This window comes from Talaromyces stipitatus, genomic scaffold, assembly GCF_000003125.1.
Source record: "Talaromyces stipitatus ATCC 10500 scf_1105507295549 genomic scaffold, whole genome shotgun sequence".
In the NCBI taxonomy this organism is placed as follows: domain Eukaryota; kingdom Fungi; phylum Ascomycota; class Eurotiomycetes; order Eurotiales; family Trichocomaceae; genus Talaromyces; species Talaromyces stipitatus.
In genome coordinates this window covers 1681632-1706449 of record NW_002990117.1, presented here as the reverse complement: position 1 = coordinate 1706449, position 24818 = coordinate 1681632, and the positions used below count along the sequence as shown (strand labels likewise).

The window sequence follows — 24818 nt, the reverse complement described above, 5'->3', positions numbered from 1 at the left end:
TGCTGAGCATGGAATTGTAGCCGCCAATTGATATGATTGCGTTTATTTTCAATATCATGCGCCAGCATTTACCTATTAAATGCGGTAGATTTGTCTTTCTGTGGTAATATGTTCCAAATCACTAACTATTGTGAGTCCGACTAAGAGCCAGGAACGTCTTTTGTCAACAAAGGCTACTCCGAACTCCGTCGTCTAACAAGCACGTCAATTCTCCCGCTTCTTAGCTTCATAGATAGGCAGCAGTAAGATATAAATACCTGCCGGCTTCCAAAAACTTCCAATTCCTGTCCTATTTTCATAACATATGTAAGCATGAAGGAATTACCCATGCGCGCTCAGGCGCCCTTCCGTCGCCGCCCCTTCCGAGTCGGTCGCTTGGTCCTTCCAGTTCTTATCGTGATAGGCTTCCTCTGGTTTACATCCGACTACCATACACCCCAGTCAAAATACATTGTTGAATTCCACGGAGAGCCGCAACTCGCTCAATCCCAATGGGATCGATTAGATGCGCATCTACAAAAATGTGAAGAGTACAATAGGCCGCTGGTATCTTACGCGCTCCCAGTCTCTGCGAATCGCAGTAACCCGCGGTGGAACCCAGTTTCTGGCCAGTCGCAGACTACAGTTTTGCGAAATGTGACTCTTTTCGATGGAGATAGTATTTCTGCGGAGCCAGTTGATATTCTCTTTGAAGAGGGTGTTGTACGGTCTATCTCATCGACGAGTGCTAATGATATTGAGATTGACTCCCACACCGTCGTTCGTCACTATAACGGCGAGTTTGTCACGCCAGGTCTAGTGGATATGCACTCGCATCATCTGGCTCTTAGCTGGCCAATCCTCAGTGTCTCCAAAGATGAGAATGAAATCAATCCTGAGACCGGACCTCTGACACCCATGGTCCGATCACTTGATTCCTTAAAACCGTATGATATTGCTACTACTATCATTGCATCCGGCGGTGTCACTACCTCGCTCATTCTTCCCGGCTCAGCAAACATTATGGGCGGTGAAGCTTTCCCCGTTAAGAACTTGCTTAGAGGTGGAGAGCACAGTGAAGAAGTCGTTGAAGATTTGCTTCTTGAACACGGAATTCCCAAAGAGGATCGACGCCGTTATTTGAAGATGGCCTGTGGTGAGAATCCCAAAAGAGTATACCACCATACTAGGATGGGCAATGCTTGGAAATTCCGTCACCATATGGCACGGGCTAAAGATTTGCGGGAGAGCCAGGATGCGTGGTGTGCTGCTGCTACAATTGCGAAACAGAATAGAGACTCCTCTGCTGCGGCAGGTTTACTTGCTGACGGCCCAAGTGGGAAGGGAGGACTACCGGAAGAGCTTGAATTGGATTCGACTGTTGCTATGCTGAGAGGGAAGATTAACATCAATGTGCATTGTTATGAGCCCGAAGACTTTGAGGATATGCTTCTTCATAGTGAAGAGTTTGGCTTTCATATCCAAGCATTCCATCATGCTTTGAGTGCATGGAAAGTGCCTGAATTAATCAAGAGTAGTGGACAGTATGTTAGCTTGTCTTATCTAAATATCTTGCTCACTAATTGAAAATAGGAACATTACAGTCGCGACATTTTCCGACTTTAGCCTATACAAAAAGGAAGGATACGAGGGCAATTTGCAGGCTGGTAAAATTCTGGCTGAGCATGGCGTACCACTTGCCTTTAAATCGGTATGCTCACATATGCACCTAAGATATTCAACCGTGTCTAATCCATTGATAGGATCATGTCGAGCCAAACACCAATGCCAGATATCTCCTGTAAGTTCACTCTCACGTTTCAGCTGAACTTGCATTGCTAAAGAGCGTAGGTCTCAAGCTGCCACTGCACATTCATTTGGACTTCCGGAAATTCTTGCTTTGCAATCAGTCACCAGTGTTCCAGCAAGGTCTTTGGAGCTGCACCATCGCGTTGGTTACACAAAGCCTGGATATGATGCAGACCTAGTAGTTTGGAATGAGCATCCATTATCTGCTGGCGCATCTCCGCTGCAAGTATACATTGACGGCAGATCTACGCTGGAGGAGACGGCCAAGCATTCAGAGCCTGCCGTAGTGCAAAAGCCCAGCATGCGTGCAGAAACTGCACCCGAAGATGTTCAATCATTTTGCTCGGATCCAAAGCATGGTGTTACGGTACTTATCACCGGTATCAGTTCTTCTTATTTGGAAAGTGAACACGTCAAGCAGTCTTCGGAAGGAAACTTGACAATGGTCCTGACGAATGGAAAAGTTGATTGCTTCGGAGAACATGCCGAATGCGCCTCAATCAAGTCATTTGACAAAGTCATCTCTCTCCGCAACGGGCATGTCCTCCCCGGATTGACCACAATATCTAATGGTCTAGGACTCGTTGAGATATTATCAGAGGACAGCACTGCTGATGGAGCTGATGACTCCAAAGTAAATATATATGACCCAGAGTCCGCTGTATATGCTAAATACGGCATTCACTTTGAAGGGAAAACTTTTGATCGATCACGTATTGGAGGCGTCACTCGTTCGATTACGTATCCAGCCACAGACGGGTTTTTGAAGGGCGTCAGCACTGGTATTAAGACATCTGAAGGTAGCAATCCTCTCAATGGCGGGATATACAAGGATGATGCCGCTCTACATTTCGTGGTTGGGCAGGAAGCAAAGGGTATGCTATTTGCCTGATTTTGTCTAGTGGTCTCGACTGATTCATACAGGCTCAACTCAAACACCGACTGTATCCAAGTCTGTTGCTGCTCTACGGAAGATACTCTCGCAGAACAAGGGCAAGGATACTTTATATGGAAAGGCTGCTGATGGGAAGATTGCGGTTGTCGTTCATACTGAGAACAAGGTACCACAAATCCACAACTGAAGATAATACCGTGTTAATCGTATTTAGTACGACATTCTGCAAATAATTAAGATTAAGAAAGATTATCCCAAAGCGAGATTGGTGGTGTATGGCGCTGCTGAAGCACCAAGTGTAGGTCCTCCGTCTTGTCTTGGTAAATGAAGCAAATAGCTAATTTGATTCTGCAGGTCGCCGATGAAATTGCCACGGCTGGTCTTCCTCTGATTTTCACCGCTGCTCATTCTGCGCCAGTGACCTGGGAGAGCAAAGATCTCTTTGTCGGGCCACCGTTGACAATCTCCCCGGTACAAGTTCTGGTGGAGTCGGATGTCAACTTTGCACTTGCGTTGCTTCCTGGATGTACGTTCACCTCCCGTATATCAATATATAAAGGTTGCTAATCTAGGTAAATTTCTAGTTGACTGGCATATCGCAAATCTTCCGGTAGAAGCAGCTGCAATCGCCAAAGAAGCAGGTCTCGAAGCTAAGGAGGTTGTGAATCTATTCACCAGAAAGATTGATGATATTCTTGGCTTTGAGGGTTCAGAGAGGAACACCGACTTTGTGATTTGGGAAGGAAACCCATTGGAGTACGGAGCTAATGTAGTCTTGACAGTTGACGGGGATGACAAGGCGATTGTTGGATGTTGGCCGGAGGCGCAATAATATAGTCTGGAAACTACGAGAAGAAGGCACCGTTACCTATACATGACTATAAATGACAAGGATATTAGATATTGAATAGTATCAAGACGAAGCATCCCAACTCGTCTTCCCAGAATGAAGATACTCCTGCCCCTTCTTCAAGACCTCACTATTCTCTCGACCAAGCCACTCAGGCTCCAAAGCCCGGATCCTATCCTCAATCTCATAACTTTTCCCTCCACCCACCCAGACAATCTTACCAGAAAAGGGCAGCACAGCGCCTTCATGGCGTTGGCTTTTGGATCGATTCGCCGTTGCGCAAATGAGGATTGCTCGCGCAACGTCTTCGGGTTCATTGGCTGGGAGACCGAGATTGTACCATCCTTGTTCGATGCCAGTGACCAGTCTCGTTTCTACAATATCATTAACCATCTATTCTCTGCATCAAAGAAAACCAGGGGAAAAAAAAAGGAAAAGAGGGACCTTACTAGTCATCCACGGACAAATAGTATTAATCCTAATCCCTTCCTTCTCCCCCTGCAACGCCAACCCTCTCATCAACCCAATAACACCGTGTTTACTAGCTGTATACGTCGTGAGACCCTCGCATTCCTTGAATCCGGCTATACTCGACACAAGCACTATATCCCCTTTATATCCATTTGTACGGGAAGGATCATTCTTTCGTAGATAGTGCAGGCCCAATCGAGTCGTATACAACGGTCCCTTAAGATTCACGTCAATCTCTGCTGTGTTTGGGGCTATGAGGATGCTCTCTTCTGAATCTAGGGTGGGTGCGAATGGGTCTCTGTGAATTGCGATTCCGGCGTTGGCGATTACGATGTCAATTCTGCTGTAGAGTTTGTACGCGGTTTGGAAGAGCCTTAATTGGTCAGTGTAGTTTGAGGTGTCGCAGTGAACGAAATGAACTCTTTTCGTTTCTTCAGTGTCATTTTGATTTAGGGCCGAGACGAGGTTTGTGGAGAGCTTGTCGTCGACGTCTCCGAAGATGATTTTTGCGCCGGCGGCTGTGTTTCATATGAGTGATTGTGGTTTCTTTGATAGGAATGATACAAAAGAGGCATACAGTGAAGCTGTTCTACGAGACTTTGGCCGACACCTTGTGCGCCACCAGTCAATACCGCGACGAGACCGATCAGGCTAGATGATAGCAGAAACTGATTCGGACTGATTCGGGACATTTTGATTGAAGGACTGTAACTTTCAATAAAATCAGTTTAAATCTCAAGATGAATACTAAGTATCCGATCTCATATTTTAAAGATATCTCAAGCCCCACATAAGCAAATCCCATTGTTGGCCTTGAATAGACATGAACCAGTAATATTGACGATATTCAGATCTCCTCCCCGCGTTTCGGGGATTCCCCGCTCCCCCGGATTTTCCTTCAAAGACGCTGCGATAAAGACTACGGAGTGTTGTATCTTACTTTCTGGAATCTTTCGTAATAGGGAGCTTGTGGATGTATCTAGAAGATGAAGCAGTCATGCCCTAGATTTGTCAAATTGGGCTGTTCGACATATCGTACCTACACACACTGGATTTCCTTTGACGCTCATGGGCTTTCCTTTTCCGTTTTAGACCATGGCCGCATATTGAGCTTGCTCTCACATGAAAATCGTGCCATACGTTGGCTATCTCGCTGCCTCTGAGCCTCCACTGAGGATTAGTAGCTTCGGACATGTATCAGATCTTGGCAATAGTGGTATTGGTATGTGAAATTTGGGCTGGCAGTTCCTATATGTCTGAAGCGAAACCATCCCTGCTTCCAAATAATCTCAACAAAATCCCCCATTGCTGTATTCCTGCCTGCATTTTCCTACGCATGTGGAGGACCAAACTTGACAGGTAGGTCATCCAAGTTAAATGCGTAACTCCTATCTAATACTTTGCATTGGTTCTATTAGACAAGCTAAAATAGTGTGCTCAAAAGTATTATAACTTGAGACTTGGCTTACTCACCGGCTTATTCTACCTTTGAAGAAGCAAATTATTCCAGCCATCGAATTCCAAAGAGCATTTTCGGGTATGGCGTTGTTGATTTTGAATTCATCTGTGGCGCGGCATTCTGCACATTTGCCGCAAAATATTTCATCTATCATAGCAGTGTATGGCTTCTCGGAGATGTGGTGAGCAATGCGACTGGAACGCGAGTGGGAGTCAACCGTAAACACACAAGGCCGAAAATGGAAAGGACGTTGCTGATTAATCAAGTCACATGATCGCCAATTTTATAGAGTCTATTACGTGCCCATGGCGGCTGTGAGCGTGAGTCCGGACTGAAATTTACTCAGTAAGCCTGACTGTGAGCGCTAAGAAATCCCCCGCCCGGCAAAGGAGATATGTAAGTAGAGTCACCTAGGTATTGGTGGGAGATGCCCTAAAGAGCAGCCCTAACCCTAACCCTAACTACATGCGATGCCGAAAGAAATTTTCATCTCATCATATTCCACCCAGTTGCATCGAAATAACCAAATACCTAATTTATAGTAGATAAGATCAGACAATGTTCTAAGTAAAAACATTGGAACTAATTGTATGGAGCCGCAAAGATAGAGTGCACGTGGGCTTGCTAGAATCGACATACTTTGCCTGGCGGACCTATTATGAGGGAATTGTTTCTACCATCCGAGATATTAACACAACAACTAACAATGGCCTATTTTAAAACCTCATACTACACTTTTGGATCTTTGGATTTCTATTACCAAACTATTTTTCACAAATGAGTCTTTTATTTTGTCCATTCTCCAAGATTTTACGACGGACATAGCACCGAGTCGCTGACGTGGTGGACGTTACGGTACACATACACAGCGTGATTTCGTGATACATTACTCTCATTTTCATGTTACGGCTGGAAGTAGACATTCTGGTTTATTTTGAATTAGGCAATAGTCTGTGACTTGCTGTTGCCTTGAGGCAAAACTGGAACCACTGCCTCATTTACATACATGGTAGTAGTGGCAACTCAACCTCGCCTCCTACCTAGGTACACCTTATGATCCACAGTCTTAGAATTTTTGAGTCAATCGAGTTTGAACAGGTCTGCAACGATCTCTTGATCACACGTAGCCGAGTACCCCAGAACCAATTCATGTCGTGTAACTCTCCCTGCCAAGCTCTGAAGGGATTGATGCATACCGACAAGTGGACATCGGAATATTACACGCGTCATTCCATCGATGTCATTCACTGATCGACTACGTACTAGGTAGTTTGTATGACATTTTAGTTAGATATGAAATATGCATGTAGAGTAGATCCAAATCACCCTACTTACATACGCTTTGACAGTGTCGAGGCAAAAGGCATGCCGAACATACCAGCTCTGGCTCACCCCATGGGGAGGAAATGTATATGAGGCATTTACAGAAACCATTTGTGTATGTTGTCAAGCTACCTGTGGACAAGGAGTGATATATGCGTTGATAGGGAATCCTGCATATAAGCTAGTAGGAAGACAACTAGAGGGGTTGCAGGTAAGCGCTCCTTTGTGGCTTGCTCTGACCGACTCTTATCATTACGACCTACGTAGCTTATTTATTCTATTTAAACCAGACTGCAATCAAGGACTGATAATCTACAGAAGCTCTCTATACACTATAGCAGTCGACCACATTTCCGACGAGAAAATGTTCTCGGGGTATTGTAAGGCTCATACAGACGACGATGAACAGTTGCTGTTAGCTCAGGTAGATATGGAGTCATTTTATCAGTTGGGGAAGAGCTTAAAGAGCTCCTCAGTTCGAAAAGAAGTCTGTGTCGGCCCTATTCAACGATATACGCAGCTCGAAGGAGGCAGTCATGAGCATTGCTTGCCTAAGTCATATCAACAGAGAAGAAGCAGCGGTAACGCTTTGAATGGACATGATCCAGACATGGACCTTCCATTTGACACTGTCTTATCAGCATCATCATCTTTTCTCAAGAAATTCAGGACGAGAAATCAACATGACCAACGACTTCTCTCCAGACAATACAGCTATCAGCGAGATCTTCTCGACGACTCATCCAACGACATTCGAATATGCCTAGTACGATCAAAACTCAACGTCCGGAACCAACCCACGAGATTATTTGCCGTCAAGGTATTTGTCCACCCTCAAAAGAACCGCTTTAGGCTGTACACGAGGAGAGTCACAGCCGAATTCTGCATTGCGCACACCTTACAACATCCCAACGTCGTCCGCGTTATTGAATTGCTACACAACGATCACGGAGACTTGTGCCAGGTCATGGAATATTGCGACGCAGGCAGCCTTCTCGATCTGCTGACGCAAGTCAATCATCTCACGCACGACGAAGCGGACTGTTTCTTCAAGCAGCTGTTACATGCCGTACAATACATCCATAGTGTAGGCGTGGCGCATCGAAATTTAAAGCCCGAAAATATCCTTTTAACGAAACAGGGAACTTTGAAAATTACAGATTTTTGCTATGCGGAATGTTTTAGGTTACCGTGGGCAGCGCCACTGAAGCGAAGTTTTCAGGAGAGAAGTATCCAGCATCGAGAATTGAAGGGAACGATTGCATACATGGCGCCAGAACAGTTTACGAAGGCGGCATTTGATCCTGCGGCGGGCGATATGTGGGCTATTGGGATTATCTACTTTGCTATGCGGTCTGGTCGCTTACCCTGGAAAAGAGCTACAGAAGAAGATGCGTTCTACCGGCAGTACTTGGCAGATTTGGAGAATGGAAGGGTTAACAAATACATGGACTTCGTTTCCACGGTGAGTCAAACGTTCGTTTCTTTCTATGACCCTGGACTGATCTTTCCCAGCAAACTCACCGACATGTCCTTTACTCGATATTGCAGCCGAGTCCTCGATACCGGTTCACAGCCACTCAAGTTTTAGACTCCGACTGGATCAGAGAAACCAAGCTTTGTGCGGCTGCTAGTGGAAGTATGCAATCGACGTGACCGACTGAGCTAACTCGACCATTCACTCGCCGTTTATCACATGTGAAATTATTCGAGGGGCATCGTGCCCCTTCATAGATGATTGATACTCATCGTGTTCAATAGAAACTCGAATTACGTACACGTTTTCCACCACGCGCGATCAGCGGTGAGTATATCCAGAGTCAGTTTGCAGTAGCTTCTGCTCATTATTCTCTTTGATTATGATATTGTAGTCACCGAGACTGAGGAGAAATAACGGTGGAGGTTAGTCTGCCGTCCGAATTTTTATGAGAGATTAATTTGGAGCAACCAAAATCTCCCGCTCCACCAGCAACACTAGCCCTAAAAGCCTTTCAAACCACGAGGGATTTTTTTCTACCAGTCGCACGTTTATTTTTCTCGCGCACGCGTTACATGGGATATCAGTTTTTCATGTGGTCCACTGCATGTTTAGCTTGAAGTTCCATGTTATCGACTCAGAGAAAATGGGGGAATTATACGAGTTATATCGTAAGAAAAATTACAGCGCGGCGAATCAATTCGTGGCGCTGTTTGCTGCTCTCCAGCGTTCGGCGTCATTAGGGCTAATTCTGGAAGACACTTCGGAGCCAACGTTAAGTCACAACGGCAGGACAATTCCCTCTTCTTCCAAAGCGTGAAAATATTTGCCTTACGAAATTGTTTTTTCCTCAGCGTGTACCTTCCTGTTATGGCTTACCATACATCGATTCCCACGGCCTACTTAAGACCCTGAGGGGCACCACACATTTCCATGACTTGAATTATTTTTCATTTGGTCTGCTCGTTTCACCGTCCGGATAGTCTACAGGCGTGACTACTTGTTTATCTGTACGGTCCCGGGGTGTATATTGAGTAGATTGCTCTGCTTTCCTCCACAAGCCCCGCTATAAGCAATGGACAACAAGCCATCCGACCCTGAAAAGATCCCCAACCCCAACTCCGAACAAGATCAAGATGATACCGATCTCGAAGCCCAAAACCGTACTGGGCGCATCACTTTCCTCCCAGATGAGAGGGACCCTGTAACTCGTCGACCCCAGACACGGGGCAGAAGCAGTCGCAGCCGTCGCCGTTCTCAAAGCCGGAATTCTATCTCCAGAACGCGCTCTCACTCCGTTTCTGAGGTACCTATTGAATTTCGACGTCTGAGTTATCAACTCTCAGAGTCTCAGAGGGTTCGCCTGGAAGACGATCACGAAAAGCCTCGAGTTCAAACTGCCAATAGCAGCAAGGATACCAAAATCGACAGCGCTGGATCCTTTGAGAACCTCGAGTTTCACAGTTTGCCACCTGAAATTTTGTGCAAACAGCTCGGTGTCAGTGACGCCGATGGACTTTCACCCTCAGAGGCCTCGGAACGCCTTGCCCGAGACGGTCCCAATGCCCTCCCCCACCGGCGAGAGAACTATCTCCTCAAACTCCTCACGTACATCTTTGGCGGATTCTGTTCTGTGCTCTGGATCGGTGTCATCATCTTCTTTATCTGTTGGCGTCCTCTCGGTGATCCAGATCCGCAACCATATAACCTCGGTCTGGGTATTCTCGTTCTCATCGTCATCTTCTTACAAGCCGCGTTCTCGGCCTTTCAAGATTGGTCGACTGCCAGAACCATGAAGGCTATATTGGACCTTCTTCCCGCCGAAGCTCTCGCCATACGATCTGGACAGTCCGTCCGTGTTCCATCATCGGATCTGGTGGTTGGCGACATTATCAAAATCAGCATCGGAAACAAAGTCCCCGCCGATATGCGTCTACTCACCACCTCTGGCGACGTACGTTTCGATCGATCCATGTTGACCGGTGAATCTGAAGAAGTCGAAGGCGTCACTAACATGACTGATGAAAATTTCCTCGAGACTCGCAACATCGCCATGATGGGGACACTTGTTACTAATGGTTCAGCTACTGGTGTTGTCGTATTAACAGGCAAGGATTCAGTTATGGGTCATATTGCGCTTACCACGACATCGGTGAAGAGTCAACCTACTTTGATCCAGCGCGAGATTAGTCGATTCGTGAAGATCATTGTCTGTTTGACTGTTTTCCTCGCTGCTTTGCTATTGTTCACTTGGGCGGGCTGGCTTCGCAAGGATCATCCCGCTTTTATGAATGTGGTTGCTATGCTGGACGATGTTATGGGCTGTGTGGTTGCGTTCATTCCCGAGGGTATGCCTGTTGGCGTTGCTCTGACGTTAATGATGATTGCTCGTCGCATGAAGGACAACAATATCCTTCCCAAGGGTCTGTCAACAGTTGAGACACTCGGATGCGTCAACGTCATCTGCTCCGACAAGACAGGTACATTGACCGAAAACCGCATGACAGTCGTCACAGCGGCTTTTGTGGACGAACGCATGTCCGCTGCCGACGCTGCTGCCGCTTACAAGGAGACGAACGCAGCGCCAATTCGCGAATTGCTCAAAGCAGCCGCCATCTGCAACGACGGTACTTTTGAAGCTTCGACTATGAGCATGCCGGCAATGGAGCGTCTTGTCCAGGGAAACGCCACTGACGGTGCATCACTCAAATTTGTTGAATCAGTTGAAGATGGTTCTTGCCAGCGACTGAGAGACGTCAACCCACGAGTGTTTGCTATTCCATTCAACTCCTCGAACAAATGGATGCTCACACTCCACAAACCGGAAACAGTCAAGACAGAAACAGAACAAGAAAACCAGATTGAGCAGATCGATCGACCCAGTTTCTTGTTGATTGTCAAGGGTGCATCCGATATTCTCCTACCGCATTGTACGCAATATTGGTCATACAAACAAAACAGCATCCAGAAACTCGACGAGAATGCCGAAGCGCAACTGGCCACGCTACAAGAGCAAATGTCTCGTAACGCCGAACGAGTCATTATGCTCTGCCAGCGAACCATTACCCCTGTCGAGACTCAGGGTTCAAATGCCTTTAGTGATGAGATTCGCGAAGAAGGTCTTTCAGATTTGACCCTCATCGGTTTACTCGGCATCGTTGATCCTCCTCGCAAAGAGACAGCGTCAACTGTGGCGTCTTGTCGCCGAGCCGGGATTCGCTTCCTCATGGTCACTGGTGACCTTGGTCTTACTGGTGCCGCGATTGCAAGGGACGTAGGCATCTTCTCCGGAACTGCGGATCCAGATACAATCGACACAATTATCAGCCGACGAGAGTCCAGCAGCAGCAGCGATGTCAACAGTGACTGGTCCCAAACAAGTCTTCTTCTCGAAGGCCCATCTTTATCCCAACTCACTGACGCCGACTGGGATGTCATCTGCGGATATCAAGAGATCGTCTTTGGTCGTACCATGCCTGAACAGAAACTGCGTATTGTCAATGAATTCCGAACACGCAACTACGTTGTTGCCGTCACCGGCGACGGAGTAAACGATGCACCAGCCATGCGAGCTGCAGACGTCGGTATCGCAGTCGTCTCCGGCAGCGATGTTGCACTCGAAGCCGCCGATCTCGTGCTCATGGATAAATTCGACTCAATCGTCGAAGCTATCCGACTCGGTCGACTCGTCTTCCAAAATCTGCAAAAAGTGATCAGTTACCTCCTTCCCGCCGGATCATGGTCTGAAATCTGGCCTGTGTTGATGAATGTCTATTTCGGTGTTCCGCTCCCTTTATCATCTTTCCTAATGATTATCATCTGCGTGTTCACCGATCTGTTCTTATCCTTGTCTCTGATCATGGAACAAGAAGAATTCGACCTTTTGGACCTTCCGCCCCGAAACCATCGCAAGGATCATCTGATCAACATCAAAGTCTATATCCAGAGCTACCTATTCATCGGCGTCATGGAAACCATCTGCGCCCACGCCATGTTCTTCCTCTACTTCCAAAAACACGCCGGCATCCCCTTTCATGCCCTCATCTTCGCATTTGAAGGCTACTCAGACGGATTCTATGGTTATACCGCCGACGAACTCACCTACTTCAACACCGTAGGCCAAAGCGTCTATTTCATTACTTTACTTTTCCTCCAATGGGGCAATATCCTCAGTGTCCGCAACAAACGTCTCTCAATCCTTCAAGCGGACCCCATCGTGCGCAAGGAGCGTCGTAATCCTTGGCTCTTGGCTAGTGCAGTTATCAGTCTTGCAATTGCAGTGTTTGTCACTGAGGAACCGGGCCTGCAACGAATCTTCCAGACTGCTTCGGCGCCGATTGAGTTTTGGCTTTATCCGATTCCGTTGGCGGTGGGGATTTTGTTGATGGATGAGATTAGGAAGTTGGTTGTGAGGATGTGGCCGCGTGGATGGATTGCTAGGATTGCGTGGTGATGTTTTCCTGTCGGTAGACTATGAATTGAAGAAATAGAGCTAGATAGATAGGCATTATCCAAAGTCTTTATCGTCTTTCCAGGATGCAAGCACGTACCCGGTAGATCGATGATTATAACGAGAAAAGAGACGAGTTCAGTAACTGGTCTAGCCATGTTTGTTAAATATGTACATTCCATATCTATCCTCCAGGGCATTTCTTCATATTCAACAGTTCACAATCACACGAAAGAAAAAGATTCTCAATAGAAGTAAAACACCTGCGCCAAATAGAAACTAAACGTACTATCGACCGTTAAATAATCGTTATTCCTAATGAAGGACAAAAAAAGCACCTCCAAGTAGCATAGATGCCCCAGCAATGAGAGCGGTGCTCATGAAGTCTGGAGTAGGAGCGATATTGGCGGCATTTTTTGAACTAGATGTTGACGTGGATGTCGCTGCGTGGTGGGTGACGCTCGGGAGAGAGACGGTAAGGGTCCCCGCAGTATCTGAACCGCCAAATCCACCCGAACCACTCGAACCGGTAGGAGAAGAGCCAGTCGCTACAGTAGCAGTAGGTCCGCCGAATTCGTTGGGATTGCCAGTTGCAGTCTGCGTGACCACTGCGCCTGTGACGACACTTGCAACGGGACTGGCGGAGGTGATTTCAACGACGTTGCTGTCCGTCGCATTGAAGACGGTCTGTGCTAGGGAGATCTGCTTGTTTTCGAGATCATATACCACATAGGCTGAACGAAGAAATGTATCGCCGAGGATAACGGGCAACTGTGATGAAGCTTGTGATCCGGTCCCTTGAAGACCGAGAACACATGCCAATGAACCGTCCTGGAAGGTCAACCACGAGCCGTCGGTGCCAATTGCAGGTAGCGCGAATTCTGAGAAAGGGACTTTGATAACCGGACCGTTGGCGCCACCAAACGTAAAGTCAAGAGAACCCTCAGCTGAGTCAAGAAGTCCACAATCGACGATAGCGTCCCCCTGTTGGTCTTGTTGGGCTTGGAAGAATTGAAGTAGTTCCTCGTAGATGTCATTAGGAATAATGGATAATGTGGTACCCGAGTCGAGCAATGCCGGGGATGCGAACGAGGAAGAAGTGACATTTTGGGTTCCATGGGCGGTTGTTATAGAGAGACCAGTCCATGCGACAGTCATACTGTTGAACTGACCCGACTGCTCATCGGGTTGCATATCAATCGTCAAGAGCTCGCCGGTGAATTTCTTGGTATCGTAACCACCGAACAGGCAGCTTCCAGAGCTTGAATCTTTCGGCTCGTCAGTTTACTGCATGTATATAAGAAGCCGGGATTAGTAATACCTAAATCATTTAACCACAAACTATACGCTTTGGTATCGATGACATTCTGCGATACTAGCACATCAATAAAGTTCGGATACGCTCTGCCGCCCCGTCCTACGATAGCCTCGTTGGTATCGAACCCAATCCCCATCACACCGGTGGGAACATAAGCGGCATAGGTCGCATATGCCATAGTGAGGTTCTTCACGCTCGCCTCGCCGACGCTGAAAGCATCTGTGATATAATTTCCGGTGACGTTCGAGTTCGGGGTTCCATATTGAATAGAAAAGGTGCCCATGGGCTGGTATGTCTTGACCGTCGAAGAATTAACGGGATTATCTAGAATAAATCAAAAATGTCAGCAAGGGAAAAAACGTGGATTGTTCGATAGATCTGCAGATCCACGTGCCAAGGAAAAGCGCACATGGCAGTCGGAATGCTAGGGAAGAGAAGTCCAAAAGACGTGAGAACGTACATATTCCGCCCAAACATTCGGTAGTCTTCGCGTCGCACGAATGAGGGCCAAAAAACCAGATATCACTGCTACCCGTATCCAAGACTAATTGCACCTTTTGACCGGGCGTTCCGACGGAAGCGTTGACGTAGTAGAGACCTTCGCTCACAGCATTTGTGACACCGACGGAAGCAGAGCCGCGTTTGGCCAGACGGTTGGCATTCGGATTGCGGGCCATTGGCATGTGTAGGACCTTGGGCTGTTCAGCAAGGGCGCTGGCAGCTAGACCCAGGAGGGCCAAGCTGCGTAACGACAGCATGTTGACGATATTATAATGGAGCGTCGAATATCGTCGGCGATCTGTCGTGGGAGAAGGGGTTTGTGATAAGGAAGAAAAAGGATAGAGGAGATGAGAAAGAACAATTAGAGGATGAAGTATATGAGACGACTAGCCGCCAAGCTGGAACTTATATGAATGACGCAGACGAATCAGCCTTACTTATATTTTTAGCCTGACGATACGCGATGTGTACATAAATTACGCCAAGCGCTGGAGAAACTGCGGGTAATTGGGGGTAAATAACGTAAAATAACAGTCTGAAACTCCGGCCAGATCGCAGCTAGCGGATTGGGTGGATGCTGACGAATGCGTTCGTCTCGATCAAAATGAAGGAGTAATCATTATGCTACAGCGCATAATAAGCAAATATCCTAATGTCAATAATGTTTCAAGCAAAAGGCAAAACATTTTGTGCGAGTATCAATACGTATGGAATAGGGGTCTGAATACGAACTGGTTCCATATGAGGCTGAGCTTAGGGAAACTTTATATCATGGAAGTTACAGAGGCTATGTCTCCGTACTCCGTACTCGCTCCCTTTTCATGCGTAACATCTAAGCCACTTTGGAATCGTGTTCCCTAGATTGTCACAAGAGGCTCTCAACTAGTTCAAAGTCTAAAACGACATGGTCCCAACAATAAAGTCAGTGGATTTGAACAGCAAAAGCCATCCAAAAGAATTTCTGCTTTGTCTCCCTTTCCCGCCAATAGCAATTCGCGGGATCGAAGCCTTATGAATTACGGAGAATTATTTTCCCGATGCCGGTAGGAGCAGGAATAGGGCTAGGGCTACCAAATCACATGGGAAATCTAAACCCTACTAGAATCAATAGCCTGGAATAGCGTCAACCAGTTCTTCGCTTTCTTTTTTCTCTCATGTTTAGTTACTGACTCTAGCTGCACAATGAGGATTAGGTCGAACTATCACGCATATGAGCATAGCTTCGCATAGTATCCTCAGGATTTCGGACATTGAACGCTAATGCAGGCATCTGTCTGTAGATTGCAGTGATAGGTTTTGTAGTATCATAAACCACAAAACTAAAGTACTTTCCTCTAGCGAATGCTCTGAGCAAGGATCATAGACATAGTTGAATAGACAACAATTAATGGCTTTCAATTCATCTATTTGATTACTCAAGTTGTTACCATGTTAGATAAGGGCAAATGTGGTAATTGTACATAGTCTGTGTAGATGAATGATTCAACAATCTACGTAAATCATGAATGAATGCATATGGTAATTGAGGGCTGAGTGTGTTGCCTATTTCAATGATCCGAGGCCTGTGTTGGAAATAGCGGCAAGATTGTTGCTTTCGGGCCTTCCCGAACAAGTAATATTCATCAGCACGAAGGACCTCGATGTAGTAATGTACCTAAGTATCCAGTGAGTATGATATCGAGAAATGCAGCTCTTTAAGCTGATTTATTTGGACGTGATTGATCTGTAATTCGGCTGTGTTCTATTTCTCTCTCTTTTGCAACCAGTTACCTATTCAACGGCTCCGTTTTCTCAGATCGGCCATCATGGGGTTGCTGTCCTTTGCAAAGAGTATCGGGCCTGTGCCGGTTGATTTTAAAACTTTTACATACTGGCATATTGCACTGGCTGGCATCGGGGTTTTCATAACATATGGCGTTGGGCTACTGATTTATCGTCTGTACTTCCATCCTCTGGCTGGGTTTCCGGGACCCAAGCTCCTTGCTGCAACAACCTGGTACGAGGCGCTCGTTGATATTGGTCCGCACGACTTTCCTCAGAGACTAGCTCAAATACACAAGAAATATGGTTCGTATTCTACGGCATTGAAAAAACCCGGTTTGTGGTATTGACAAAATGCCTTAGGTCCTATTGTTAGGGTGGCTCCAGGAGAAATACATGTCGACGACGCTGAATTCTTTCAAGTCGTATTCGCAACTGCCGCGAGGCACCGAACAGATATCATTCCACCTCGAGGACTGGGTCAAGAGGGTAAGCAACAAGCTTGCGTCCTAACTTGCGTCCGCCTATATAGCCGTGACTAACTTGTTGTATACAGATTCCATAGGAGCAACAGGTAACTTCGAGTTGCACCAACTGAGAAGAAAGCCACTTGAAAAGTTCCTATCTCGCCAGAATGTCACACGCCTCCAACATGTCATCGATGAAGAGCTCAGAATTCTAGATCGAAAAGTGGCCAATGCCAAAAATACGGGCTTACAGATTCGACTCGACCACATGTTTACATCATTTACTGGTGATATTGTGGGAGAGATTGCTTGCAGAGAGAATCCTTCATTGCTCGATGCCCCTGCATCTACCCCCGAGTGGTACGATATGATTCGAGGCGCTGCTCGTATCATTCCGGTCATTCGTCACTTCCCCCAAGTTGGAGAGTATGTGTATCCTCCTTGACCTTCTATAGCTATGGCCGCTAAACTATTCCTCCTCATAGATTTACGCAGTCCGTTCCTGCATGGTTGGTACAAACTCTGATTCCTCGTTCCACCGGATTTAAGATTCTGCAGATGGTGTGTATACTTCCTTCCAGCTTGGTTTTCTTTCTAATAAGCCATCCTTTTTTTCCCTGTAGCTTGGAGAAAAGCGCATAGCCAAAATTAGAGAAGAAGTGGCTCGGGAAAAGACTCGCGAGTACGGAGCAGGCGACTCAATGTTTCACAACCTCCTTCGAAGTGACATCCCCGAATCGGAAAAGAGGTCAGACCGTCTCAACGCTGAAGCCGTCGCTTTCCTCGGAGCTGGAACATACCCGACAGCTGCTACCCTTATCTTTGTGGCGTATTACATTCTTGCCAAACCAGAAATAGAAGAACGGCTACGCAACGAACTCAAAGATGTTATGGCTGGATTCGATAATGATGTGGTGAGCTGGGTCAAGTTAGAACAGGTCGACTATCTTACGGCTTGTCTCAAAGAGGGATTACGGTAAGTACAGTTTGCCTTATGTCAAGACCGACTTTTCCCTTGGGTGAGCTGTTATAGCTAAATTGCACTTAGATTGTTGAGACTGTTCCGTCGCAAATCGAGAATCTGCACGGATAAAGACTTGGTCTACGAAGGTTACGTTATACCGAAAGGCACACCAGTCAGCATGCCAACTTACACTATGCACATCGATCCGGAAGTCTTTCCCAATCCCTTGGAGTTCAATCCGGACAGGTGGTTGTCCCCATCTCTCCACCCCCGTATGGAACGAAAGTGGAACCCTTTCCTCGGCGGTGCAAGAAATTGTGTCGGAATGCAGTAAGTTATACAAACTACCATTTCTATTTTCACTCTCTAATATACCTCTCTAGTCTTGCTTGGGCTCAAATGTACCTTATCCTTGGTACATTGTTCCGTCCTAACAAGAACTATCGACTTAAGCTGGGAGATTGTGATGAGTCCGATGTCTTCCCCGTTGTCGACAATGAATTTGGCGTTCCAAAGTATGGATCGCGCGGTCTTAGTGCGTTTGTGAACTAGAATACTGGCTAAAAGCAGAAGTAACGTAGAAGGTAGAAGGAGAGTCAGGATGAAGCTCTAGAAGATCATGTTCTTATAGAGATATTGCTGCTTTTTCAAATTGGCCTTTCCCTGTTTCCAAGTTCTGTTTTCTTATATAGATATATATGCGATTGTGTGAAGTCTCTACACAATGGTACTTATTAAAACGTGCATTTGTTTATTGTCCTTGTTTGTCGAAACATCCCCAAATAAAATGCAATTCTTTAGGAACTATACATGTTGCTCAAGGCCCTGAGTACACACCTAACCTACGTAAACAAAATATACTCGATGGGGTGCTTGACTGGCTGCACGTAGCATATAACAAGGATTACGTACTTCAGACTAGATATGTCGACCAAAGACAATGATAATTACATATTTACGAATCATTCATGCTTTAAGAACATATATAGTGATTAAAATGAAGGCAATGTAATTCTTGTTCTCATGGAGACACTGTTATCGATACCTAGGTATGATACTAACAATAAGTAGCCAGCTTAGAGCACGATATTAGGTCCAAAACAAGTATGCTTTTTACAAACATATGCCAATATTTTTAATCCTCAAGGCCCAGATCTTCTCTCATCGATTTAGCCTTCGGGTCAAAGTAGGGCGCCTCTGCGATGGTGGCAACTCGGGTACCATGGCGAGTCACGCGATTCTCATAATCCCAACTAGCATTGTGCAATGTACACCTATACCAATTGTTAGTATCCTCTCAAAAATTGGTAATGGGGAAAGTGACATACCTATTGTCCCAAAGTGCGGAAGTTCCTGGGGTCCAGTGCCATCGACACTAAATGTCAATGCTATTCTCATAGATGTCGACAAGGTACTTGATAACCATGTCACTTTCGGCCTTCTCCAACCCTAGGATTCTCAGAACCCACGGGCCGTTTACATAAAGGCACTTCCAGCCTGTGGCAGGGTGAACTCGAACTATCGGGTGAATTTTTTCCACATATTTAGGACCGGCACCGGGGTCGTTTTCGTCTATGTAGGGGTCTCCTGACCTCATGACTGCCATTTTGCCGTCGATAAAGTCTCTGAAGGAGGGTGACAGTTTGTTGTAAGCGGCGTATCCGCTGGCCCAGAGGATGTCACCTCCATAAGGAGGGACGGTGTCGTAATGGAGATGGGTGATTCCGAAGTTTTGCTTCAGGTGGACAATGTCACTGAATAATAATGTACCACGATCAGTCGGCCATAAACTTTGCTATGGGTGGGAAAATATAACTTACGTATGCCATCCTTGGAATGGTGTTCTGAAGGTCGGCTTGCGAATATGGCTTGCAAAGAATTGTGACCAGATGACAGAAGCTTCCGGAACGCCAGGTACGTGAGGACCTTGACACTAACAAGAAACACAGAGAGTCAGATTATCCAGAAGTCGTCAAGAACAGCTAGAACAGGATAGGCAGAAGTAACATACGAAGATAGGCCCGAAGTGTCCTGTGACGTCCCTTTGCTGTTGGGGCGAAAGATCCTGATCACGGAAAAAGACAACATTTCTCTCAGCAACCAAGAGAGCCAGCTCATCTAGTTGCGTGGGTGTCAAGTCCTTGAGCTGCAGACCCACGATCTCAGTTCCGCAATAGTAAGTCAAATGGCGCACTTCCTTCGCGGCGCCGAAGAGAGCTTTCTTCTCACGGTCAGCGCGGGCACCGGGGTCAGAAAACTCTATAGGTCCTGGCTGTAGATTGTGAATATCCTTGAACGTCTTGAGTTCGGCCGGGTACTCAGGATAACCCTGGCTAAGATCTATTCCTGCCTTTTCCATACGTTTCGTGGCGACATCAGGGACGTCGAAAGTACCAAAGCGGCGCTGCTTGGGGACCGCATCGTGGGAAGCAGACTCAGTTTCGACGGCTGCAGGACTCATATTGATGGCTAAATCACGGTAGACGAATGCAGTGGAAAGAAATCCAGTTATCAGTTTGGATGCGAAGCATCAAAGGAAGAATTAAGAAGACCGTGATGGGTAATGGTTACCGCACTTATAAATCGGATTAGGGCACCACAAAAGAATTACGAGAGACATACTGTACTGGATCAAGTTAACTGATGGTTTTTAATCTAAATATGCTCACTGGATAATTGCATCTCGTATTTGTAGGTATCGTCCTTAGCTCATTAGACAAAGATGGACGTTCTCAGCAAGACATTCTACGACCAGCTTGTCCAGCTTGGCTCTCAGCGGGAGGAGATCACTCCTATAATCAAAGAGAGGGCTACGGATTTTATAAAGAGCCTGACTATTTGGCAAATACTAGCTTTAGTGTCCTGTCTTTACTGGGCTCTGACATCGTTCGCCGCGCGTACAGAAGAGTCAGAGTGAAAGGGGCGCCTGTTCACGGTTACTGGTCATGGTTTGAGCCGACATGGCTATTGCAATTGCGATACGCCTTTACGGCTCATAACATCATATCTAGCGGCTACTTGAAGGTAGATGATTCCTCAAACCCGGGCTAAGAAGAGAGTGGATAGATAAGACGACTTTGTTGGATCATATACTAAATGTAGGAGTTGTTTAGTACCGAGAAAAACCTTTCGTTCTTCGTCGTCAGGACCTTGACATTACAGTCTTGCCGACGAAGTACCTTACGGAACTTCGCACTATTCCCTAAGCAAACTATATTTAGAATACTATGCTAATTCTGGACTTAGGAATGGGGTGATCAATGGGCAATGAACACTCTCTGGAGTCACTCCGAAGTTCCAATCAAGGCAATTTCTGAGAACCGTAACGATCAAATGGGCAAATACCTAGAAGCTGTGAGGAAAGAGCTTGACTATGCTCTTGAGATGGAAGTCCCGGACGCGGAAGGTATGTCCAAAACATCAGCAAGTCAATCCTAGAGAAGGGAACTAACAATTAAACAGATTGGATTAGCATTGATGTTCAGCTGATGATTCAAAAGCTCCTGGCTCGCCTTGTCGGCAAGATGATTGTCGGCAAACCCGCCTGCCGTAGTCCCGAGTGGATGGATCTTGCCGAGCACTTTACCGAAGACTTTATCACGGCGTCCATTATTATGCGTCTGGTACCAAAGTGGATGCATCCTCTCTTGACAGAAGTGATCCCTCAGAGGCGACGACTGAGGAAGCGTCTTCAGGGAGTCTTCAACATTACCGACCCCTGCGTAGCCAGGCATGAAGAGGCTAAGATGAAGAGAAAGCAAGGTTTGGAAATTGAAGAAGAGGACAACATGGTAGCCTGGATTTTAGACAATATCAAAGATCAAGACTATGTCTTAAAGAACTTGAACAAGCTTGTCGTCGTCATGCTCGTTCCCGCCGCCCATACTAAGAGTCCCACTCTGCATGAAGAAATTTTGCAAGTTAACAAGGAGCATGGTGAGATTGGCGAGAAATTGCCAATGAAGGAGTGGGTGACAAAGCTGGAATTGCTAGACAGCTTCTTCAACGGGAGTCAGAGATTGAGTCAACCGTTAGCAAGTTGGTGGCCTTCTATCCTCTCTTGTGCTCGTTTTACCCTGCTAATACTGCTTTTTACACAGTCACTCCCAACAGATATGCTGTAGAAGACATTACTTTCAAAGACAGCCTCCAAGTACCCAAGGGAGCTCTATTGGGCTGGGTCAGTATTCACAATCAGATTGACAGCAATATTGCACCAGAGCCAGAGAAATTTGATCCCATGAGAAGCTACGGGAAACGACAAGTGGCGGCCGAGGAGTGCCACAAGCATCTTGCCGGACAGCCCAGTTTGGAGAATCTTACCTTCGGGTACGGAAGTCAAGCCTGCCCAGGGAGAAATATTGCCATCAGCATCTTGAAAATGGTGGTCTCACGACTGCTACGGGACTACGAATTCAAGTTCGCAGATGACCAGTCCAAGCCTAAAAACATTTACTTGTTAGAGTTCATCATCCCAGACCCTAAAGCAAGACTCATGATAAGGAAACGAAAATAGGGGCCAAATCGGAATATAGCGATCAGATTAGCCGGTATTGGAATATCATCTAAGTCGTGCAAATGAATGTGATAATGTTAGAAAACCTGAGAGTATGAGATATGTCTTTGCCCAAGTACTGTTAAATCCAACATATAGCAAACTTCAACATGTACCTGTATTGTCTACTTGGTTCACTCAATGCTGCTGATCGGGATATCAAAGTGCGAAAGATTGGGCAATAATTGTGCAAGGTGAATACTAAACTTACTTTCATGCCTTCGTGGATCGGAATTGCTCATAGTTAATTTTTATACGTCTAGTCGTTAGATAACGGGGAGACTCAGTCCGAAGCAATTTGATTTACAGTTTATAGATTTGATAAACATGTAGCTACTAATCTCTGCTCTCATCCCTCAAGCGCATTAGCTCGCGCAACACGTCTCCCGGTCTAGACAACAACGCGCCATGAGACATCGTGTTTCTCTCGAATACTTTGATTCCCTTAATCTTCGACGCCGTTTCCCTGGCCATATCTGAGTCTATAAACATATCATCAAAGCAAGCAGCGTATACGGAAACTCATTCTTAGCCAGCTGCTTCTCATCGTATAGGTACGGCCAGTCGTCGAACTTGGCAATTAGCTGAGCAGCTTCTTTTATCTTCACCAGACCTGCGTAGGTATCAAATAGGAATGGGTAGAGCATCCCACCGGAAAAATATAGAGGCTCATTATCAGAGCTCTGTTGCCAATCCTCAGCCAGCCATGGAAAGGTACCAAGTGTCTTGCCCACTCGATCTGCGGTCCAGTTGGAAGCGATGCCAGGACCGTTCACCATCCAACTATCATGCATTGCGTAAATTGGGACAATATCCCATGTCCTATTTTGACTTATTAGCAAACGAAACCACTCGTGGTCCTGCGCGACTTGACGTACATGCTCTGCTCAAAGGCGTGAAGACTCGGTCTGGTAAAGAAGCCATAAATATCAAGGTCCGCTTTCAATTTTGTAAAGAGATCATGAATTCTGTCAAATCCTCCATCGCCCCCGAAATGCAGCCTGAGTGTCATTAAGCGCTGCACGGTAAGTCGTCCAGCAGTGGGTAATAAAATACCCTCTTGACCGCCCAACTTGCGAATATGACTGGCGACGTCCTTGACCAACCCAACATCCGCTGGATATTTGGCATAATAATCCTTGTTTCGCTTGATGACTCTTTTATACATTCTGGCGTACAGTTCCTCTGGCTGCGTTCTAAGCGAGCCCAGTCCGGCAGTGATAAAACACTCTCGAACACCCTCTGGATAAAAGGAAAAGTAATTCAAGCTCACGGCCCCGCCGAACGACTGTCCAAAGATGGTCCATTTCTTTAGCTCCGGGGGATAATTATCTGTCAAGCATTGACGGACAACCTCGCAGTCTTTTACCAAAGCGTCGGCTCTGAACAATCGAGGATACTGCGCTTGTTCAGTTGGGCCGCCAATCAATTCCAGGGTTTCAGCCGAGATGGGAGAACTGTTGCCAGTTCCTCGGTAATCCAGATACACAATGTCATATCCATAGTCTATCATGAACGAAGTTATAGGGCTTTCTTGTGGTGCTGGATTCCCTGCCCCCGGTCCGCCCTTCATTCAGAAAACAAGAGTCAATTGTCTTCTTATCCTAACTACGTAATTATACTGTATGTGGATTTTGGAGTATTCTGCTGCGACGCTTACTTACCGTAAAGAATACCAGAAACGGCGGCTGGACCTTTTTTGCTGCAGTACTGGGAACAATCGGGTTACTGTATCTGGTAGCTGTCCTGGCAAATAACCTGATTGTCCGCGACTCTGGTTTCGAGTAGTCGAGAGGCACTTCAAACCAGAATTCAGTAATAGAGAGCTTTCCAGCCCATAAAGTTAATATTACCTTCCTAAAACTATATCACGCTGAAACCAGATACTGGAGATACTAACCAGCTCGAACGTGTGCTTCGCTCTTGGAAAGGAGCTGTGCGGGTGGAATAGGGTCCATGTCGAAATTGAGTAACAATAACAAAATTTTGATAGTTTCCCACAATTCTCAATAGTATCATTTCATTTCCAATTGCACGAGAAGAGCCCATTTCGATGTTGAGAGGACTTTATTCTAGCTCTAAGAAATCATTGATCTGATTTAGGAAAGCCCGGAAAGTCTAGACTTCCTACAGCAGTCACCCAGCGAGGCCTCGAAAATTCATTCTGATAGTTTTCTATGTGAATAACACATATATCGTACAGAGTCTCAGAGAATGGAATATCAGAATGATCAGTAGTGTTCATCTACACAAACACTTGATTCACAGACGTAATCCCATATATTATTTCATGAGTGACCGACGACTTTTGATATATCTAGTCACTTTCTCTCCATTTCCAAGAATATCCTCTTATATGCATATAATGATGAGCATACTCCCATCTACGGCAAAGGAAGCTCATCCTGGAGTTGAGTATATCAACAAACTGTGAGCGCGACCTGGACAGTACCCTCCTTGTTAGGGCATCAAAAATCACGTGACATCATGTCCATTTTTTTGACGAAACAACCTTGTTTATTTCACAGGGGGGAAAGCC

At 46.2% G+C, this 24818-nt stretch overlaps 9 protein-coding genes across 9 annotated transcripts; 5 read left to right on the top strand and 4 right to left on the bottom strand.

The window, feature by feature from the left end:
- Positions 1 to 312: 312 nt before the first annotated feature.
- Positions 313 to 3515, top strand: TSTA_014890 (uncharacterized protein; the record flags this gene model as incomplete). Its single annotated transcript, XM_002483586.1, has 8 exons — positions 313 to 1523; positions 1573 to 1690; positions 1743 to 1780; positions 1831 to 2663; positions 2713 to 2849; positions 2898 to 2981; positions 3038 to 3209; positions 3268 to 3515. The coding sequence occupies 8 exons, from the start codon at positions 313 to 315 to the stop codon at positions 3513 to 3515; spliced, it is 2841 nt and encodes a 946-aa protein (XP_002483631.1).
- Positions 3516 to 3596: 81 nt separating this feature from the next.
- TSTA_014880 (estradiol 17 beta-dehydrogenase, putative) lies at positions 3597 to 4696 on the bottom strand (the record flags this gene model as incomplete). Its single annotated transcript, XM_002483585.1, has 3 exons — positions 3597 to 3907; positions 3983 to 4522; positions 4582 to 4696. 3 exons carry the CDS (start codon positions 4694 to 4696, stop codon positions 3597 to 3599), a joined length of 966 nt encoding a protein of 321 aa, XP_002483630.1.
- A 2658-nt stretch (positions 4697 to 7354) lies between these two features.
- Positions 7355 to 8442, top strand: TSTA_014870 (myosin light chain kinase, putative; the record flags this gene model as incomplete). The annotated part of the gene is made up of 2 exons (XM_002483584.1): positions 7355 to 8251; positions 8302 to 8442. The coding sequence occupies exons 1-2, from the start codon at positions 7397 to 7399 to the stop codon at positions 8440 to 8442; spliced, it is 996 nt and encodes a 331-aa protein (XP_002483629.1). The 5' UTR covers positions 7355 to 7396.
- An 887-nt stretch (positions 8443 to 9329) lies between these two features.
- Positions 9330 to 12716, top strand: TSTA_014860 (Na/K ATPase alpha 1 subunit, putative; the record flags this gene model as incomplete). The annotated part of the gene is made up of 1 exon (XM_002483583.1): positions 9330 to 12716. The coding sequence occupies exon 1, from the start codon at positions 9339 to 9341 to the stop codon at positions 12714 to 12716; it is 3378 nt and encodes a 1125-aa protein (XP_002483628.1). The 5' UTR covers positions 9330 to 9338.
- A 312-nt stretch (positions 12717 to 13028) lies between these two features.
- On the bottom strand, positions 13029 to 14789 carry TSTA_014850 (yapsin, putative; the record flags this gene model as incomplete). The annotated part of the gene is made up of 3 exons (XM_002483582.1): positions 13029 to 13981; positions 14035 to 14355; positions 14492 to 14789. The coding sequence occupies 3 exons, from the start codon at positions 14787 to 14789 to the stop codon at positions 13029 to 13031; spliced, it is 1572 nt and encodes a 523-aa protein (XP_002483627.1).
- A 1548-nt stretch (positions 14790 to 16337) lies between these two features.
- Positions 16338 to 18276, top strand: TSTA_014840 (benzoate 4-monooxygenase cytochrome P450, putative; the record flags this gene model as incomplete). Its single annotated transcript, XM_002483581.1, has 7 exons — positions 16338 to 16599; positions 16657 to 16782; positions 16850 to 17186; positions 17246 to 17321; positions 17384 to 17736; positions 17809 to 18054; positions 18108 to 18276. 7 exons carry the CDS (start codon positions 16338 to 16340, stop codon positions 18274 to 18276), a joined length of 1569 nt encoding a protein of 522 aa, XP_002483626.1.
- A 583-nt stretch (positions 18277 to 18859) lies between these two features.
- TSTA_014830 (alpha-ketoglutarate-dependent sulfonate dioxygenase, putative) lies at positions 18860 to 20185 on the bottom strand (the record flags this gene model as incomplete). The annotated part of the gene is made up of 5 exons (XM_002483580.1): positions 18860 to 18998; positions 19053 to 19099; positions 19148 to 19478; positions 19545 to 19657; positions 19736 to 20185. The coding sequence occupies 5 exons, from the start codon at positions 20183 to 20185 to the stop codon at positions 18860 to 18862; spliced, it is 1080 nt and encodes a 359-aa protein (XP_002483625.1).
- A 261-nt stretch (positions 20186 to 20446) lies between these two features.
- On the top strand, positions 20447 to 22240 carry TSTA_014820 (cytochrome P450, putative; the record flags this gene model as incomplete). The annotated part of the gene is made up of 5 exons (XM_002483579.1): positions 20447 to 20631; positions 20736 to 20748; positions 20971 to 21130; positions 21187 to 21762; positions 21825 to 22240. The coding sequence occupies 5 exons, from the start codon at positions 20447 to 20449 to the stop codon at positions 22238 to 22240; spliced, it is 1350 nt and encodes a 449-aa protein (XP_002483624.1).
- A 521-nt stretch (positions 22241 to 22761) lies between these two features.
- On the bottom strand, positions 22762 to 24237 carry TSTA_014810 (proline iminopeptidase, putative; the record flags this gene model as incomplete). The annotated part of the gene is made up of 4 exons (XM_002483578.1): positions 22762 to 23101; positions 23158 to 23846; positions 23944 to 24077; positions 24180 to 24237. The coding sequence occupies 4 exons, from the start codon at positions 24235 to 24237 to the stop codon at positions 22762 to 22764; spliced, it is 1221 nt and encodes a 406-aa protein (XP_002483623.1).
- Between the last annotated feature and the right edge of the window lie 581 nt (positions 24238 to 24818).